This window comes from Raphanus sativus, chromosome 1, assembly GCF_000801105.2.
Source record: "Raphanus sativus cultivar WK10039 chromosome 1, ASM80110v3, whole genome shotgun sequence".
In the NCBI taxonomy this organism is placed as follows: domain Eukaryota; kingdom Viridiplantae; phylum Streptophyta; class Magnoliopsida; order Brassicales; family Brassicaceae; genus Raphanus; species Raphanus sativus.
Genome location: NC_079511.1, coordinates 14,597,896 through 14,613,889, shown reverse-complemented (window position 1 = coordinate 14,613,889; position 15,994 = coordinate 14,597,896). Strand labels below are relative to the sequence as shown.

The 15,994-nt window shown below is 37.6% G+C and overlaps 2 protein-coding genes and 2 long non-coding RNA genes across 8 annotated transcripts; 3 read left to right on the top strand and 1 right to left on the bottom strand.

Moving 5' to 3' along the window:
* Window positions 1-3,334: 3,334 nt before the first annotated feature.
* On the bottom strand, window positions 3,335-6,562 carry LOC108850491 (uncharacterized). 2 transcript variants are annotated; one of them, XR_008934402.1, is made up of 6 exons: window positions 6,488-6,562; window positions 6,268-6,317; window positions 5,929-6,186; window positions 5,114-5,495; window positions 4,958-5,031; window positions 3,335-3,642 (listed from the first exon to the last, which is right to left on the bottom strand). It is a non-coding gene; the product is annotated as an uncharacterized LOC108850491 (long non-coding RNA). The 2 variants fall into 2 exon arrangements; XR_008934403.1 differs by having other exon boundaries at window positions 5,929-6,090; window positions 6,488-6,559.
* Window positions 6,563-6,689: 127 nt separating this feature from the next.
* Window positions 6,690-8,378, top strand: LOC108840329 (histidine biosynthesis bifunctional protein hisIE, chloroplastic). The gene is made up of 5 exons (XM_018613165.2): window positions 6,690-6,930; window positions 7,228-7,473; window positions 7,567-7,662; window positions 7,742-7,893; window positions 7,987-8,378. Exons 1-5 carry the CDS (start codon window positions 6,781-6,783, stop codon window positions 8,183-8,185), a joined length of 843 nt encoding a protein of 280 aa, XP_018468667.1. The 5' UTR covers window positions 6,690-6,780; the 3' UTR covers window positions 8,186-8,378.
* A 1,834-nt stretch (window positions 8,379-10,212) lies between these two features.
* LOC108856522 (probable CCR4-associated factor 1 homolog 5) lies at window positions 10,213-11,334 on the top strand. The gene has a single exon (XM_018630351.2). It carries the CDS (start codon window positions 10,258-10,260, stop codon window positions 11,287-11,289), a length of 1,032 nt encoding a protein of 343 aa, XP_018485853.1. The 5' UTR covers window positions 10,213-10,257; the 3' UTR covers window positions 11,290-11,334.
* A 1,917-nt stretch (window positions 11,335-13,251) lies between these two features.
* Window positions 13,252-15,474, top strand: LOC108809553 (uncharacterized). 4 transcript variants are annotated; one of them, XR_001942875.2, is made up of 8 exons: window positions 13,253-13,496; window positions 13,601-13,756; window positions 13,975-14,050; window positions 14,155-14,267; window positions 14,427-14,568; window positions 14,648-14,794; window positions 14,900-15,026; window positions 15,164-15,474. It is a non-coding gene; the product is annotated as an uncharacterized LOC108809553 (long non-coding RNA). The 4 variants fall into 4 exon arrangements; XR_001942859.2 differs by having other exon boundaries at window positions 13,252-13,756; window positions 14,884-15,026; XR_001942858.2 differs by having other exon boundaries at window positions 13,253-13,756.
* The last annotated feature ends 520 nt before the right edge of the window (window positions 15,475-15,994 follow it).

Genomic DNA, 15,994 nt, shown 5'->3' with positions numbered 1-15,994 from the left:
AACATGACAGGCAGAGAATTAAACAAATCAGAGTTCTCACTGTGCTTTTGAAGATCAGGAGACAAAGGGTGAGGAGATGTGCCGGGATCAAAGCATAGATGTCTCTCCATAGTGATGGATTTGATGCTTGTTGCTTCCTTATCAAAGACTGGACCAAGTTCGTCTTCCTCATCAAAGATAGGACCTAGATCATCATCCAAAGGTGTCCTAGTGCCAGGAAGTCGTCCATGATGTGGATGGTTGAATGGTTCTTCCTCAAAAACCTGTGGAGACAAAACAAGACTACTCGGAAGCTCCGGTTGCAAAACAGTTAGTTCTACATTAGCTTGCTCATTCTCAAACACAAACTCAGGTTCAAGAGAAGGAAGATCATCACATTTATCCTCACAAGTGATCAAGCTTTCAATTATCTCTTCATCAGATTCATCATAAACGGATAAAGAATCTGAAAAATCTTTAAGCTTTTCAAAATGGTTTTCAGATTCACCTTGAGTTTTCTCACTGATGAACAAGGATGGCTCAGCTACAGGTGCACGTGTGGATGTGCTCTTCTTGTGGCTCTTGCTGACGTCCTTGAGGGCTTGCATCATTCCCTTCTCAAAGTTGTCACAGATCTCTTGGACATCAAACTGAAAAGATCGCCTTTTTGGAACAGATTCTCCTTTGGACGATTTGACTTGTTCCTTGCTCCTCCTCTTTGGCTTTTCCTGCACACTAACAAACTCATCAAAATTGTTCAAAGAATATTTAAATGGAGTTTGAGAGACAGATGGTCGTGGAGAGTTCTTCTTGCTACTTCTCCGGTGAAGACCAAACATTTTAACCTGAAAATCTCAACACAAAAGTTAGATAAAAAATCTCACACTCTCAAGTGTTTGATCCTCACCCACACAAGTGTTTTCTCTCAGATTTTATGGTGATCACACAAGTTTTATACTCAAAGTTCTAAGAGAACAGATCAAAGAATCCCAATGGGCAAATCCAAGCAAGATCAAAGGTTTAAGATAGAAAGATAAGAGATTGTGATTTGGGAACCCGCTTTAACCAACTCAAAGGCCGGATTTCTCTTCGGCCAGCAGGCTTTCTCTTCCACCACCAATCCACAAATCAAACTTTGAAACTCTTTTTTTTTTTTTTTATACTCTTTTTTTTTTTTTTTTTTTTTTTTTTAAATCGTAGATCTTTTTTTTTTTTTTAAATGGTGGATGGTAATGAGTGGCCTGGGTTCAAGAAAGGTAGAAGAAGAAGTGTTTAAGAAAATGGAAGATGAGAAAAATGGATAGAAATAGAGTTACCGGAAGAGTGGCTCTGATACCACTTGATAGAACCAAAATCGGGATCACTCTTTCGGTAAGGTTGATATGGACTCTGATCCGGAAGGATAGAGAACTGGTGGGATGAATGGTGACACAATGGGATGCGGAAAGGCCCAATGATACTACCAGACTTCAAATGTTGCCGGATGTGACACACCGGTCCAACAAAGGAAGGATCGAGACTTGGAGATAACCTCACCAAGAAACTAGAAATGTTCTTGACAAAGAACAGAGAGTAAAACTCATAAAAAAGAAAGGAAATTCGTTGATGATTTATTCATGAGAGACATCACATATATATAGTGTTTGTGAGTCAAAGAAACATAAAGAGAAATGTTGGAAATGACAACATATAAAATATAAATCAATGAAAACAAGACATGGATTTCTGAACTTTGACCAAGACCAGTCAATGGCGGAAATTGATGAAGACTTGGCAAGGTTCATTTGACTGTCCAGGTTCATGATGTGTCCAGGTTCATGCTGTGATGATCAGGATGATCCGGGTGGTGATCACGATGATCCGGGTTATGATCACGATGATCACGATGATCATGGATTCTGGCTCGACTGTTGGCCCTAGAATGATGAATGGGTCGAGAAAGAAGTGATGTGGGTCGATCAATTCCATCGTCGGGACGTGGATACGGCCTAAGGTCCTTCCCGGGTGCACGTGGGTCGATCCGGTACACGGTTCAGTCTGTCTGTCTGGTACGGCCGGATGGATGAACCTCGGCTGAACTGATCTGGACGTCCTGAACTCCATGCTGAGTTGGTTCCATGTACTGATCCTTGGGCCGGGGTCTATCATACCGTCTGTGAGATAGTAAGCTAACTTATACTTGTGTCCGTTGACCACGTACTCTAACCTTGGAGCTCGACCTTCTATAATGTCATCAAAAACAGGAGATCGATCGAGGACATTAATATCATTTAAGGTACCTGGAGGACCAAAAAAAGCGTGCCATATCCAAAGATCTTGTGAAGTTACAGCCTCTAAGACAATTGTCGGTTTGCTTGATCCACGTGCGTACTGTCCTTTCCAACCGGTTGGACAATTTTTCCACCTCCAATGCATACAATCAATGCTTCCAATCATCCCAGGAAACCCGCGTTTCTCTCCAATGTCGAGAAGCCGTTGAAGATCCTCTGGTGTGGGTCTGCGTAGATACTGATCCCCAAATAATTGTATTATTCCATCAGTGAAATGATGTAAACACGAAAGTGCCGTGCTTTCACCAAGTCGGAGATATTCGTCAACCGCGTCAGCCGCCGAACCATATGCAAGCATACGAATTGCTGCCGTACATTTTTGTAGTGGAGAAAGACCAAGCCTCCCGGTAGCATCTGGTTTGTGTTGAAAGAATGGAACGTTCTGTGAGAGGCCATAGACAATACTCATGAATAATTCCTTGTTCATACGGAAACGGCGTCTGAATAAATGTGCTTCATATGTGGGATTTTTGGCAAAGTAGTCATTCCATAAACGGGTGTGTCCTTCTTCACGGTTTCTATCTATATAAGCACGCTTCCTTTGCTTATCGGTTTGGGGCTCCAAGAAGTTGTTTAATGTATCTTCGCATATTTCGTCGAAAACTTCATTCAATCTTTGGTCGAGTCCATCGGATGAAGATGATGACATCCTGCTTGAAAAAATAAATTATTTTGTTTTAATCTATATTTTGAAATTTTAATCTATAATCTCAATATATGATTTTGGAATTAATATTTTAGAACAATTTTTTTAAATCTCAATATATATTTTAGAACATTTTTTTTAATCTCAATTTATGTTTTAGAACAATTTTTTTATAAGTTAAAATGTAAAATGCAAGAGATGATAAGTTAAAATGCAATAGAAGCAAGATATGATTTTCTATAATGTAAAAAGATGATACTTGTGTTAAAAATGATGAGAAGGTAAAATTCAAGAGATGATACTTGTGTTAAAAATGATGTGATGATGCGTGTGTTAAAATGTAAAGAGATGATGAGAAGCAAGAGATGATGAGAAGCAAGAGATGATACTTGTGGTTAAGAGATGACAGAGTGCTTCAGTCTTAAAAATATTACACTACAACCTCTCCGATACTTGATTAAAAAGAGTGCTTCAGTCTTACACTACAACCTCTCCGAGATGATAGGAGAAAAAACAAGATAGGTTAAGAGTTTCGATGTAGGAAACAAGAGGATACAACTACAACTACTTATACTACATAAGTGAACAGAACATCCCGTGACTGTCTTGGTTCACATGCTCCAAAGACCAAAAGACTTTCCCATCTCCAAAGCACCCGTGACTTGGTTCACATGCCTACTGTAGAACCTGAAAAAAAGACAACAGTTAGCTAATGTAAAACATTATTGAAAAATATGCAAGATAGGTAATGTAAAACATGATAAAAAATATGCAAGTAGACGGCCTAAACTCATACAACCAAGATAACTAAATGACAATACCTAAACTCATATAAGAGCAGACATAAGTTTGATTTTAAGAGTTGTTTCCATCTCATTGAGAGGCTCTTTTTTGGCAAGTAGACGTTCAAGGAGGTTCTGTGTTGAGACTTCTTTTTTCACTTGCATGATGGCCTCTATCTTCGTCAGAGCCTCTTCTTTACCACTCTTCTTCTTCTTAGCGGCCGCTTTAGCAGCCTTAACCCCCGTAGGTCTAGCCTCTTCGTCTTCTGTATCAACCTCCACGACTTTGCGCTTATCCTTCCCACCGTCCTTAGCCACAAAACAGGAGCACCATTTCTGGTCATGCCTCAGCTCCCTCCAGGCATGTTCCATGCTAAATCTCACCGAATGCTGATTGAAGAAGCGGTCTAGTGCAGTTTTCATCACATCATCTTCGTTTTGACCACTTCTCTGCTCCCTCAAAGCCGCGTCGTAGCATCCAACGAACTTGCAGACTTGGTCATTAATCCTAGACCACCTCTGCTTGCACTGACCAAGAAGCCTAGGCGTTCTTCCCACCAGCTGGGGGCTTGCGTTGTAGTAGTCTACGATCCTGCTCCAGAACGTGTTAGCTTTCTGGTCATTGCTCACCACAGGATCTTTACTGGTGTTGAGCCAAGCACCAATGAGGATTTTATCCTCATTGGGAGACCATTTACTCCTCACCTTCACAGCAGACTCATCTTGACTGGGACCACTCAACCAAACGGGTTCGGGGGATTCAAGATCTACTGAATATTGACTATTCAGTAGATTTACAAAACCAGGGGTCGTATTCATAGTGAGGGAATGCTTTGTGTCACTCTACTAGCAACACAAAACCTTAAGTAAGCGATCTAAACCTAAAGAAACATTTAACACAATAAATCTTGGCAGGTAGGAAGGTAATTAGACTAGTACTGATAATTAACTAAGCATTTAAAACTACAACTACAATAAATCAGACTAGTACTGATAATTAACTAAGCAAGACGAAAGTGATATATAACTATATTGCTTTAAAACTAACATTTAAAGCATTTCAGTATCATTTAACACCAATCAAATCTCAACATTTAAAAACTAGAACTAGTATCAAATCCTATACAAATTGATTGAGTAATGTCAACGTTTAAAACTACAACTAGTATATGTTTTTATTATTCAAAAAAAAAGAGACTTCGAAGTTGATTGTAGAGTACCTTTTATTACAAACAGTCGGGACTTCAGATTGCCGCGTAAGACTTCAGCTTGTACGTACCCTTTGAAGCTCTTCCTGCAAACACACGAGATAAAACAGTTAAAAGCTTTAAAAAATTGCAGACACAACAATCAAAAGGAAGAGGACAGAAACTCACCACGCAGATAGATGAACACCAAACCCATTAACAGTAATACACAAACCAGGAGACAAACCACCACTGTCTTCTCTAGCTTAACCAGCTTCTGCTCACTCTTAATACCTTGATCCTTAAGCTGGCTGAGTTGTGTCCGCAAGTCATCACTCATCTCCTCCATAGCCATAAGGTCTGTTGAGTTGTGTCTGCTGAGTTGTGTAACAGCCTCAACTCGAGGTGGGTACTCAGCCGGCTCTCCGATCATGTAGCTACTCTCAGCTTCATCAGCGTAGAGTGCAGCTGCTTCATCAGCGTAGAGTGCAGCTTCTTCTTCAAGAAGAGAGGTGATGTCGTACTCTGATGAAGAAGGCTGACTGTAACTGTAATCCTGTCCCATGTTAACCTGAAAGAGAAGAAGAAAAAATAATAATTATAACAAGTCAAGAGCCAGAGCACAAGAAGCATCGTTTGAAAACCGTTAACACATAAGAACAAACGCAAAGATCATATAAGCCTCGATACAAACCAATCTCCTTTTGAAACCGTAAGAACAAACAAACCGATCCCCAAATCGAGTGATATAAAAATCGATTTGAAACCCTAACCACAAACGAAAAGATCCAGAAATCGATTGAAACCAAAACATTTTTGAAACCCTAACCACAAACGAAATAATCCCCAAATCGATTGAAAATCTAAATCGTTTTGAAACCCTAAACTTCAAACGAAAAATCAACAAACCGATTGAAAACCACATAACGAACCCTTATTTGAGAGGAAACAAACATGCAACCTAATCTAAAACCGTAAATGAACAAGAAAAAGCTTCGATTTACCTCGGGTTTTCACAATCGCGATTTCGCCGTTTCAGTCACCTTGGAGTCGAGACAAGTTTCTTTTTTTTTCGCCTTCGGGACAAATGAGATCAATTTTTTTAACTTCTCAAACATGTGATCTCTCGGACCAATCACAGCGCGCCACGCCGCTAAGGATTGAGTCTTTAAAATCCTTAATGACAGACCAATCTTTAGCTAACTCGCCCCATTTAATATTTTTTTATTGCTTTAATCATATGTTACTGAGCTAAGAACTGCCTAAATCACACCGTTGCACATGCTCTTAGAGAAGTGGAATGAATACTAAGGAAATAATAAAGAGTGGGTCAAGCCCATTACCTGCTGAGTCATCTTCATAGCTCTTGAGTCTTGAGAGGATCAACCTGCTTCTGCCAAACCAATCCACAAATTAGTTCGAATAAGCCCTTATATCGTCACCATGAGACGGAAGCAAGAAAAACATTACCGTCATCCATTCTCGAACCTAAAACCGTAGTATTCAGTTCAGAAGCAATCCCAAAACCCGAGAAAAAGACATACAGAGAGCGATTAAAATTACCTGACTGATCAGGGAAACTGACGCCTCAAGATGCAACCAGAAAGCAGCCCAAAAGCTTGAACTTACTACTCCACCGCGAGAATCACTGTAGACGCGTTATGTTTTTGTACTTGTGAATACTACGATTAGACAGGGGCATTTTGGTCAACTGAAAAGAAATTGATGGGTTAGTCTTTAACAAACGAAAAAAAAAAGCCCTTCACTCTCACTGTGACTTTAAGTAAATTAGATCTGAGAATAATTAGGGTTTCCTTCCGCCGCCGCCGCTGTCGTCAACGATTCACTTTGCGTTAATGGCGGTATCGTACAATGCATTAGCGCAGTCATTACAGGCGACAAGTAACTGCTTCATCCCCAAAGCCTTGTGCATCAAGCAGAGAAGCAGCAGATCCAGTGGTGTCGTATTCGCTTCTAATGATAACAACATTGCTCTCCAAGCTAAGGTAATCAAGTGTATCTCTCTTCTCTATAGTCCTACACATATAGATTATTGACTTGTTAAGCTTTGATTACACGACATAAGAGCGATTTGCCAAGATTTAATTCATATAATTGACTTTTGTTTTTTTATACCTTAGATTGAATATATCTCTTTGCCTCACATACTGTCCTATTTACTCCAAACTTACAATTTTATTTTAAGTCTCTGTTCTTAGTTCTTGTATTAATAATAGTTTTTATTATTATGCTGCTGTGATCTCTGGTATTTATCATGCCTAGTATTTGTTTTGGTGGGATAGGTAGATAACTTGTTGGACCGAATCAAATGGGATGAAAAAGGATTAGCTGTGGCAATAGCACAAAACGTTGACACTGGAGCTGTGTTAATGCAAGGCTTTGCTAACAGAGAGGCTCTCTCCACAACCCTCACTTCTCGTAAAGCTACATTCTTCAGCCGATCAAGATCAATCTTATGGACTAAGGGAGAGACATCCAACAACTTCATCAACGTCCTCGATGTTTATCTTGACTGCGACCGTGATTCGGTATGTTTTGTCTGAAACCATTGATATTAGAATCTAACTAACGTTCGATGAACTGTTATATCAGTAAACTCCATTGGTTTTGTGATTGCTCAGATAATTTATCTTGGAACACCTGATGGACCTACGTGTCACACAGGCGCGGAGACTTGTTACTACACCTCAGTGTTGGATCAACTAAACAATGATGAGGTTTGCTGTTTTAAAAAAAATCTATTTCTATGACGAGAGATATTGAAATCTGAAGAACATCAACCATTATGCATAACAGGCTTCAGGAAACAAGCTAGCATTAACAACATTGTATTCACTAGAATCAATCATTTCAAAGCGGAAAGAAGAATCAACAGTTCCTCAGGAAGGCAAACCATCGTGGACTAGACGGTTATTGACGGATGACGCTCTGCTTTGCTCAAAGATCAGGTATTTTTTTTGTCGGTTTTCTTCAGTGGAACGTTACTGCAGAGACGACCATAGAGCTATGTGTGAAGCTTATTGGGGTTTTTATGTGTTCAGGGAAGAAGCAGACGAGTTATGCAGAACACTGGAGGATAAGGAGGACGTTTCAAGAACAGCATCGGAGATGGCTGATGTGTTGTACCATTCGATGGTGCTTCTGTCTAAAAGGGATGTGAAGTTTGAAGATGTTCTTGAAATTCTTAGGAGACGCTTCTCTCAGTCTGGGATCGAGGAGAAGCAGAACCGCACAAAGTGATCGTTTACAAGTGTTGAATAATGTTGCATTTGCGATAATTCTCTTTGAAGTTAGTCTTTCAGTTAATGCTGTTCCACTAATTTGTTCAGCCTGGAACTTTGTACTGTACATCAGATGTTCTATCAGATAAAGAGGATAATAAATCTATATTCTGTTAATCGTATTTCTATTAATGAAATTTAGTTAGCAAAGATTTTATTGTTTTTTAAACGAGTCGGTTTATCGGGTAGTGGTTAAGAAAGTTGATTGATTGTAAACTAATCGGTTTAAAGGGAAAGGTTTAAACAAAACCATTGCCTTGATGTCTTTTAGATCATCTTCTACACTCATTGCCTTGATGTCTTTTAGATCATCTTCTAAACTCATTGTGACATGCAGTGTTCCATCTTCTGACTCATGCATCAATCTTTCATTTAGCAAAAATGCAGACAATTGTTTTGTTATTGTAAATTTGAGTTTGTGTTAAGCAGAAAGCAACTTGTATAATAATGGAGTATACAGGTGGCATATGGAGTTTGAGACCATCCTCTCTTGACACAGATTTCCCAACCTGCAACATTTGGAAACCAAATTCAATCACACATATATATATATACTCGTATATAAATTCACAGATGATAGTGTTGCATATAGTGATGCTTTTCTTTCCACCTTGGGAAAGAACTTGTTCCCAGTAGCTGAAAGAGAAGGTATCTCATCTCATCGTTTCTCACCAATAAACACTTGCAACTTTGAATCATATCCAAGGGAATTTCCTCATCCTCTAAATCAAAGTCATCAAGAACATAGACAAAAGATTCGCTTCAATACAAAATCATAGTATCAAAACGTTGGCTCAAAAATTGGAGCTCAGTTATTTAAAAAAGAAGATCATAATCGGCTCACCAGAGTTAAGCTGCTCATCCATGGGATCAGGGTTCTTATAACCAAGCAGATAGGCATTGGTGGTTTTGCACTCGTGAGGGATTTCAAGTTCTTGCTCAAGTATGGGATCAAGAGAAACTCGAGGAATCTTCTTATATTAGAGAGGTTTCCGAGGAGAAGCATTTGCTTATCATCACTACTAACCTTCACAAAGATCTGAATGCTCTCCCAAATTCTTCGCCTCACCAAGGGTAACCTGAGACAGAACGGATTACAACAATCAACACTATATTTAAGCAAAAAAAAAAAAAAAACAATCAACACTATACGAATCTTTCAAGAAAACACGTAGGTATTGATACAGACCTGGGACAAATCATATACCCAACTTTTTGTTCGACATTGATGGGCTTTCCAGGCTTAATCTCAGTACATACATAAGAGGTTTCAATACAGACAAAAGCAATACATGCATAAGCAATAAGAACAAATGAGCTCGTGTAAACTATATTTGAATCTCAGAACGAAAAATATTTGTGAAACGATATTCACGATGGAAACAATCAATAGAAAATGCCACACATATGTTCAATAGAATTTATCAAGGGTTACTTTCAGAAAGACATCCCAAACCTCCATAGGTGGCGGCTTGAAGATGAAGAAGACGTTAGGGTTTCAAGAATTGTTTAAAAAATTTTAGAACGAAGCCGTATTTATTAGCTTTTATTTTAGTTTTAATATATTTGTCGTATAAGATAAAATAAATATCATGCTATTATATTAAGTCACAACAAATTTAATAAGTAAAAAAAAACGTATGCAGTTTCCTAAGATACTTTTTAGCAGAAAAAATAAAAACGTATGCCATTCATACGGTAAATTAAAAGAAAACCCTAAATTAATAGATAAAATATTTTTTTTTATAACGGCTACTTTTATTGATTAACTTGATCCAATGTAATAGATAAGATATTTATGTTGTTAAAAAGAAACAAAAACAAATCTGGTCAAAAAGTCAACGTGTTAAAAAAAAAAGGAAATTGTCGAAAAAAGGAAAACTTTAAAGATCTCTGATATGTCACCAACGTCTATATAAGAGAGTATCAATCATCTGAACAAATCACTGTAAAAATTGCTTCTTCCTTACGAAAGAGAGAGAGAGATCAGAATTATTTCTTTTTGCTTACAAAATATTATCGAGAGCGACCATGCCAGAAATCTTCTTCTCTAATTATGAAGAAGAGATGAATCTGATCAAGAAAACTCTAAAAAGTTGTGATTTCATCGCTATCGATACAGAGTTTCCGGGTTGTTTGAAAGAGACTCCTATGGGCGCTACCGACGAGACTAGATACGAGAATCTGAAGTTCAATGTCGAACGGACGAAACCTATTCAACTAGGTTTCACTCTGTTCGAACGCGACGGAAGTATCGGGGGTACGTGGGAGGTCAATTTCAAGGATTTTGATGCGAGAACCGATGCTTGTAACGAGAAGTCGATGGAGTTTCTTAGACGCAACGGTCTCGATTTCAAGAAAATCAGAGAAGAGGGAGTGGGAATCAAACCGTTTTTCGAAGATTTGGGTCAGATTCTCAAGGGGAAGGAGCTGAAGTGGGTCACCTTTGACGGTTCGTCCGACAAAGCCTATCTGGTTCAAGGCCTGACCGGGAGAAAACCACTGCCCGAGACTTTAGAAGCTTTTAACCAAACCGTTGAGGAAACCCTAGGGCTTACTTTTGATGTCAAGAAGATTGCGGTTGATTGCATAGGTGTGTCTGCACGCTACGGTTTGCAGAGAATAGCAGACGATCTTCACATCAAACGTGTGGGTGATGCGCACCATGCCGGCTCCGACAGCGAACTCACTGCCCGAGTGTTTACCGACTTGATATCCAGCATATCGGAGGAGCAAAAGAGAGAGCGTGAAGAGGAGAAACAGAATGAAGAGCGTATGAAACGTGCTGTGCTTATTGTGCGCGAGGCGGAACAAAAGAGAAAGCGTGAAGAGGAGCAAGAGAATGAAGAGCGTATGAAACGTGCTATGCTTATTATGCACGAAGCTGAAGAAGCTTTTGCGATGGAAAGACGTGGTTATGTTCGCGTGCAGCCAAGATGTGGTTACTTACCGGTACTGCATCCTCCACCACTGTCACCGATTATGTTCCATCCTTACCCACCACAATTTGCTGGCTACTTTGTACAGCCACAGAGTCACATTCATCAATCTTTTTTACATTAAAGCAACAATGTATAATAAATAGTAGATTCCTTTAAATACAGATTAATTTTGATCTCTGCAGTTTCTGTTTTCTCAGTTACTTTATCTCAACTTCGAATACAAAGTGCAACAACATAACCTCTTCTTCGAATTGTTCTCAAAAAGATGTTTCTATTAAGAGACTACTAGAGCTTGACCCGCACACCCGGGTATTTATTTTTATTTTCAATAAAATAAATATTTATTTTCTATAAATTATGATATATATTTTAAAATTTTATCCTATTAAATAACTGTTTAATATCACATTTATAAACATAAAAATTTATAAATATATTAATTACTTCAATGACATTGCTTTGTAAATAATTTGTAATTTTAAGAGTTATTTCTTATTTGTATTTCTCTTATAATAAAATAGATGTAACTCATATTTTATTTGATAATATTTTGGCTGTTTTGGGTATATTTAGTTATAATTTTATATATGTCTAGCTTTTATTTTAAAATAATTAGTTTAAATAAATAGTTACTTTTTGATATTATATGTAGTTTAATTTTATAACAGTGTAGTTCATATGTCTTATTCAGCATATTTTTATGTAAATCATTTTGTTAACCGTTGTTAATACATACCAATAAATTTTTCACACATTTTCGACACTAAATTCATTGTAAAATAATAAAATATAGAAAAACCCCAACACATATAAATAAATATTTCTAGTTTTTTCTGCAAATTTTACTATGAAAACTTATTTAATTATATTCTAAATTTGAGAATAACATACATTATTTTTTCATTTGATCTAATATTATTTATTATAAAATTTTGAACTATATACGACTAAAGTTAGTTAAAGTTCTTATTCATTATTAATCAAATATAAGATAGGTTAAGATTTGTTAGAGGAGATCGTGCTTTTGCAATTTAACGTGGAAGCTACAGTATATATAAGGGGGAATTGGAAAAAAAGAGACACTTTAAACTTTTGTTTGTCTATTTAGGATTTTTCATACTTTTGGCAATTTTGACATATTTTTAAAATTTATACATCGAAATTGTTTTTAACGTCTGGATCGATTATTATCGATTAATTATGCTATTACAATGATGAGAATATTACAAAGACGATTGTACAGCCGACAATTCTACCATCTTGTGAGAATACACGCCTGACTGCACCTCTCCGAGCCGTCCTATGAGATCCATGTTCGATGGTACGCCCTGCACCAAGCTGAAGATCTCCTGTAATCCGTTTCTCCATAAGCTGCATAATTTGGTATTTCTGGGGTTTGAACCCCAGATCTCCGGGTGTAGAAGCATTACATGAACCCTTAGTCAAACCATTGGACCAAGGAGGCTTCCACACATCGAAATTGTTTACAAACTTCTTTTCAAAAAAAAAACCTATACACAAAATTCTATACCTAAAGTTCTATCTCCTTACGCCCGCACCACACCACGACCGACGTCGTAACAACGAGTTCTCTAACGTCGCCGTCTTCCAGTCACACACCCTCTAAACCTAATGCCCCAGAGGCTAACGACCACGCTTTTGCTACCTCCTCTTAGCAGCTGAAACAGAGTTACATAAGAATATGAAGATACAAAATATTTTTTATCAACATCCTTGCCATTAAGTAGAAGCATCAACTACCATCCAGATCAACGAAACAAACGACAAAAGGTTAAATACCTCCAAGCCCGATCAACGAAACACATGAGATATAAATAAACCAAACACTACAAAAAAAGTCTTTATTCATAGCATATTACTATAGCCCGTTTTACTGAACTGTTATTGTAGATAACTTTTTTAAAAAAATTTGCATAATAACATTAGATAAATGCTATGATAGACATTTTGTAAGCGGGAATCTAAAATTAGATTTTCCGCGAGACTTGAAGTGAAAACTAAAGAAGCGCGGAGAAAACAACAATTTTCCTCTGTACTCTAACATATTATTTATTTAAAGAGGTAAAAATCAGTCTTAACAAAAAAAGAGAATCACAAAAAAAAAATCACTCGAACCCTCGGAACTCCCTTCTCCCTTCTCCCTTCTCCCTTCTCCCTTCTCCCTTCTCCCATCGAAACAATCCTCTCTGAATCACCACCACGACCATCACCACCGTCCTCTCTCATCCGCCAGCCATCTCCACCTTCTCTCTGTCTACCTCGTCTCTTCCTTGTCACCACGGTTCCTCTCCACCGTCTCCTCATGTCGTAATCTCTCTTTCTCTCTTTTTTTCCTCTGGTCAAGTCTAACTTCTTTGATTTCTCCATACTGATCTATTTTGTGAGTCAATTTTGGCATATTATGATGAAAGCTTGTTAGTGGTGGGGTGTTGATGTTGCCGTAATCTCCTCCTCGTCACAACCGCTCATCTCCTCCTCTTCTCCTTCTATGTTCGTGACAGGCCCACTGTAATCAATAAACACGTTTCTTCAAGAATCTGATGACCAGATTCAAGGTTATTCTAAAGGTAGCAACTTTCTTCTTTTGTTTGATGAATTTGTCTCAGCTTGTTATCATGGACATGAGTAGATGTGTGTGTGTCCTAGACCTTTTGTTTTTAGTTTCCAACAAGATGAAAGTTTTGAACTTTATTATTGATTCTTGAGAATGTTTCCAGTTTTTTTTTAAATATTATTTTCAGGTTTAGTCTTTGTTCTTAGCAGACTTTGTTTGGTGGTGTAATAGGCTAGGAGACTTTGTTTGGTTGATAACACGAGTTTCTTCGGAGATGCAGCAAGTTGGTTTCAGGAGACTGCTAAAGGTATCAACTTTCTTCTTTGTTTCATATGCTTATTGTCTTTTGATACCTTTGGTTGTTCACTTTGTGTCTGGTTTGCTTAAACGCTTACCTTCCTTTGAGTATAGGTAGGAAGGAAACGAAGGCTAGATAGATATAGTAAAGAAAACCAACAGGCATCCATTCTTGGAGCCAAGACCAATGGCTAAAAAGTCACTGAATCGTCTTCTGTAGAACTTTTGTAAGCACTAGTATTGGAAACATCTTAGGCTGTAGTCTTTTTAGCTTTCTTTTCACACCATATCACTGAGACCTGTCTTTTGTATTCAAATATACGAGCTTTCTTAACAGAACTTATTCGGTTTATTGATCACTTTCGTTTCTGGGTTTGATTACACAGGGAAAAGTTTGGTAGGAGTACAGAATTGTTGAAGCTAGAAGATTTGATTGAACAACTTAATGCTAGAACTGTAGCCGTTTCACCATTCTCGTATGATGTTAAGAGGGAAGACGTGGAAGCCTTCTTCAGTCAGTATGGAAAGGTAATCCGCTAATGATTGATTTTGTCAATTTTATGTTTGGAGAATAGTTAGAATGACTGGTTATACGTGTGTATAATAGTGTGAGGGTGTTTTGTGGTGTTGCCTTGGTTGAGTTCCCTACTGGAGAGAATGCCCAAAATTTTATGAAGCAAAGTTTGGTCTTTGCTGGTCTCGAGTTTTTAAGTTGATCAGTCTTCTGAAAAAGCATGGTGTCTCTGAAAGCAAGGTACTTAGCTTAACCAAAGAGCTTCAGTTCAGATCAGTTTTCTTTATCAGGTTTCTCTTGTCGTCAATCATAATCTTGCTAATGTTCAGGTTTATGCGTATATAGGTGGGAAGAGCGTTGGATGATGGTTCTAGTAATCACTCTTTTCCCTTCTAAAGTAATGCGCCCAGGCCGCTTGTACCTCCTGGTTTTGCTAGCACAATTTCGGAAAGAGCAAGGGGCAAAACCTCAAGTAAGTCGCTATCTTGCTGAGATGCCCATCCATACCTATATGTGTTCGATGGAATTTTATTTGTTTGTATGTTTATTTTAAAAAAAAAATTATTGCTGGAAAGAAAGCAAGGGTTTTTGACTTCGATTACTTTGCAGTGAGGAGACAGAACCTAACTTCGACTTCCATTGAGTTCTACCTTGTCCAATGGAGTACATGGCTGTGGGCGTCAAGGAGAGGTAGCAGAAGCGGTGTGTGCCTCGAAGACAGCCACCTCGGAGTTCTGTGAGGAAGAAGAAGATCAGTGAAATCCAGAGAGGAGGAGGCTTGAAGATTGAAGATTGATCCTTAGGTTTAGTTTTTTTTCTAGGTTTACTTTATTTTCTAATTCTGATTTGTTTTTGTAAACCAGAATTTACTTGTAAACAAGAAATAGATTAATAAATAAAATTTAATTTTTAATTATAAATCAATTTTTGATTTAATCAATAATATTCAAATTATATATTATGAAAATAGTATTATATATATTATAGCATAAAAATAATAGCGATATGATATTGCTATTGAACAAGTACTTATCATAGCACAAACCATAAACCGTAATCAATTTGTAACAAAAAAGTTGAGCTACAGTTAACATAATAATATCATCCAGCTATTGCTATCGTATTTACATGTGTTGTAGCATCACAGAAAAACGCTATCATAGGAGTGGTACCTATGATTGCTGCCGTATACATAGCATTTAAGAAAATGCTATCAAACACCTAATATAGCATATAACCCGTGCTAACAATATCCATATTTCTTGTAGTGAAAACATAAAGAGGTTCAAGTGTGGTAGAATGCTCTATCAAGAACAAGCTTTGATATGTTGAAATCAAAGTTAAAATTATTAGCTCAAAAAAAATGTCAAACTGAGAAAAAATAAGTTAAAGTCATTATGTATTGTAAAGATTAAGTATATACCCCATGCTCACGATCCT

Coding starts and splice junctions, on each gene's coding strand:
- LOC108840329 (XM_018613165.2), top strand. CDS start 6,781: ATGGCGGTATCGTACAATGCATTAGCGCAGTCATTACAGGCGACAAGT. Junction 7,663..7,741: donor ATCAACTAAACAATGATGAG/GTTTGCTGTTTT, acceptor TATGCATAACAG/GCTTCAGGAAACAAGCTAGC. Junction 7,894..7,986: donor CTGCTTTGCTCAAAGATCAG/GTATTTTTTTTG, acceptor TTATGTGTTCAG/GGAAGAAGCAGACGAGTTAT.
- LOC108856522 (XM_018630351.2), top strand. CDS start 10,258: ATGCCAGAAATCTTCTTCTCTAATTATGAAGAAGAGATGAATCTGATC.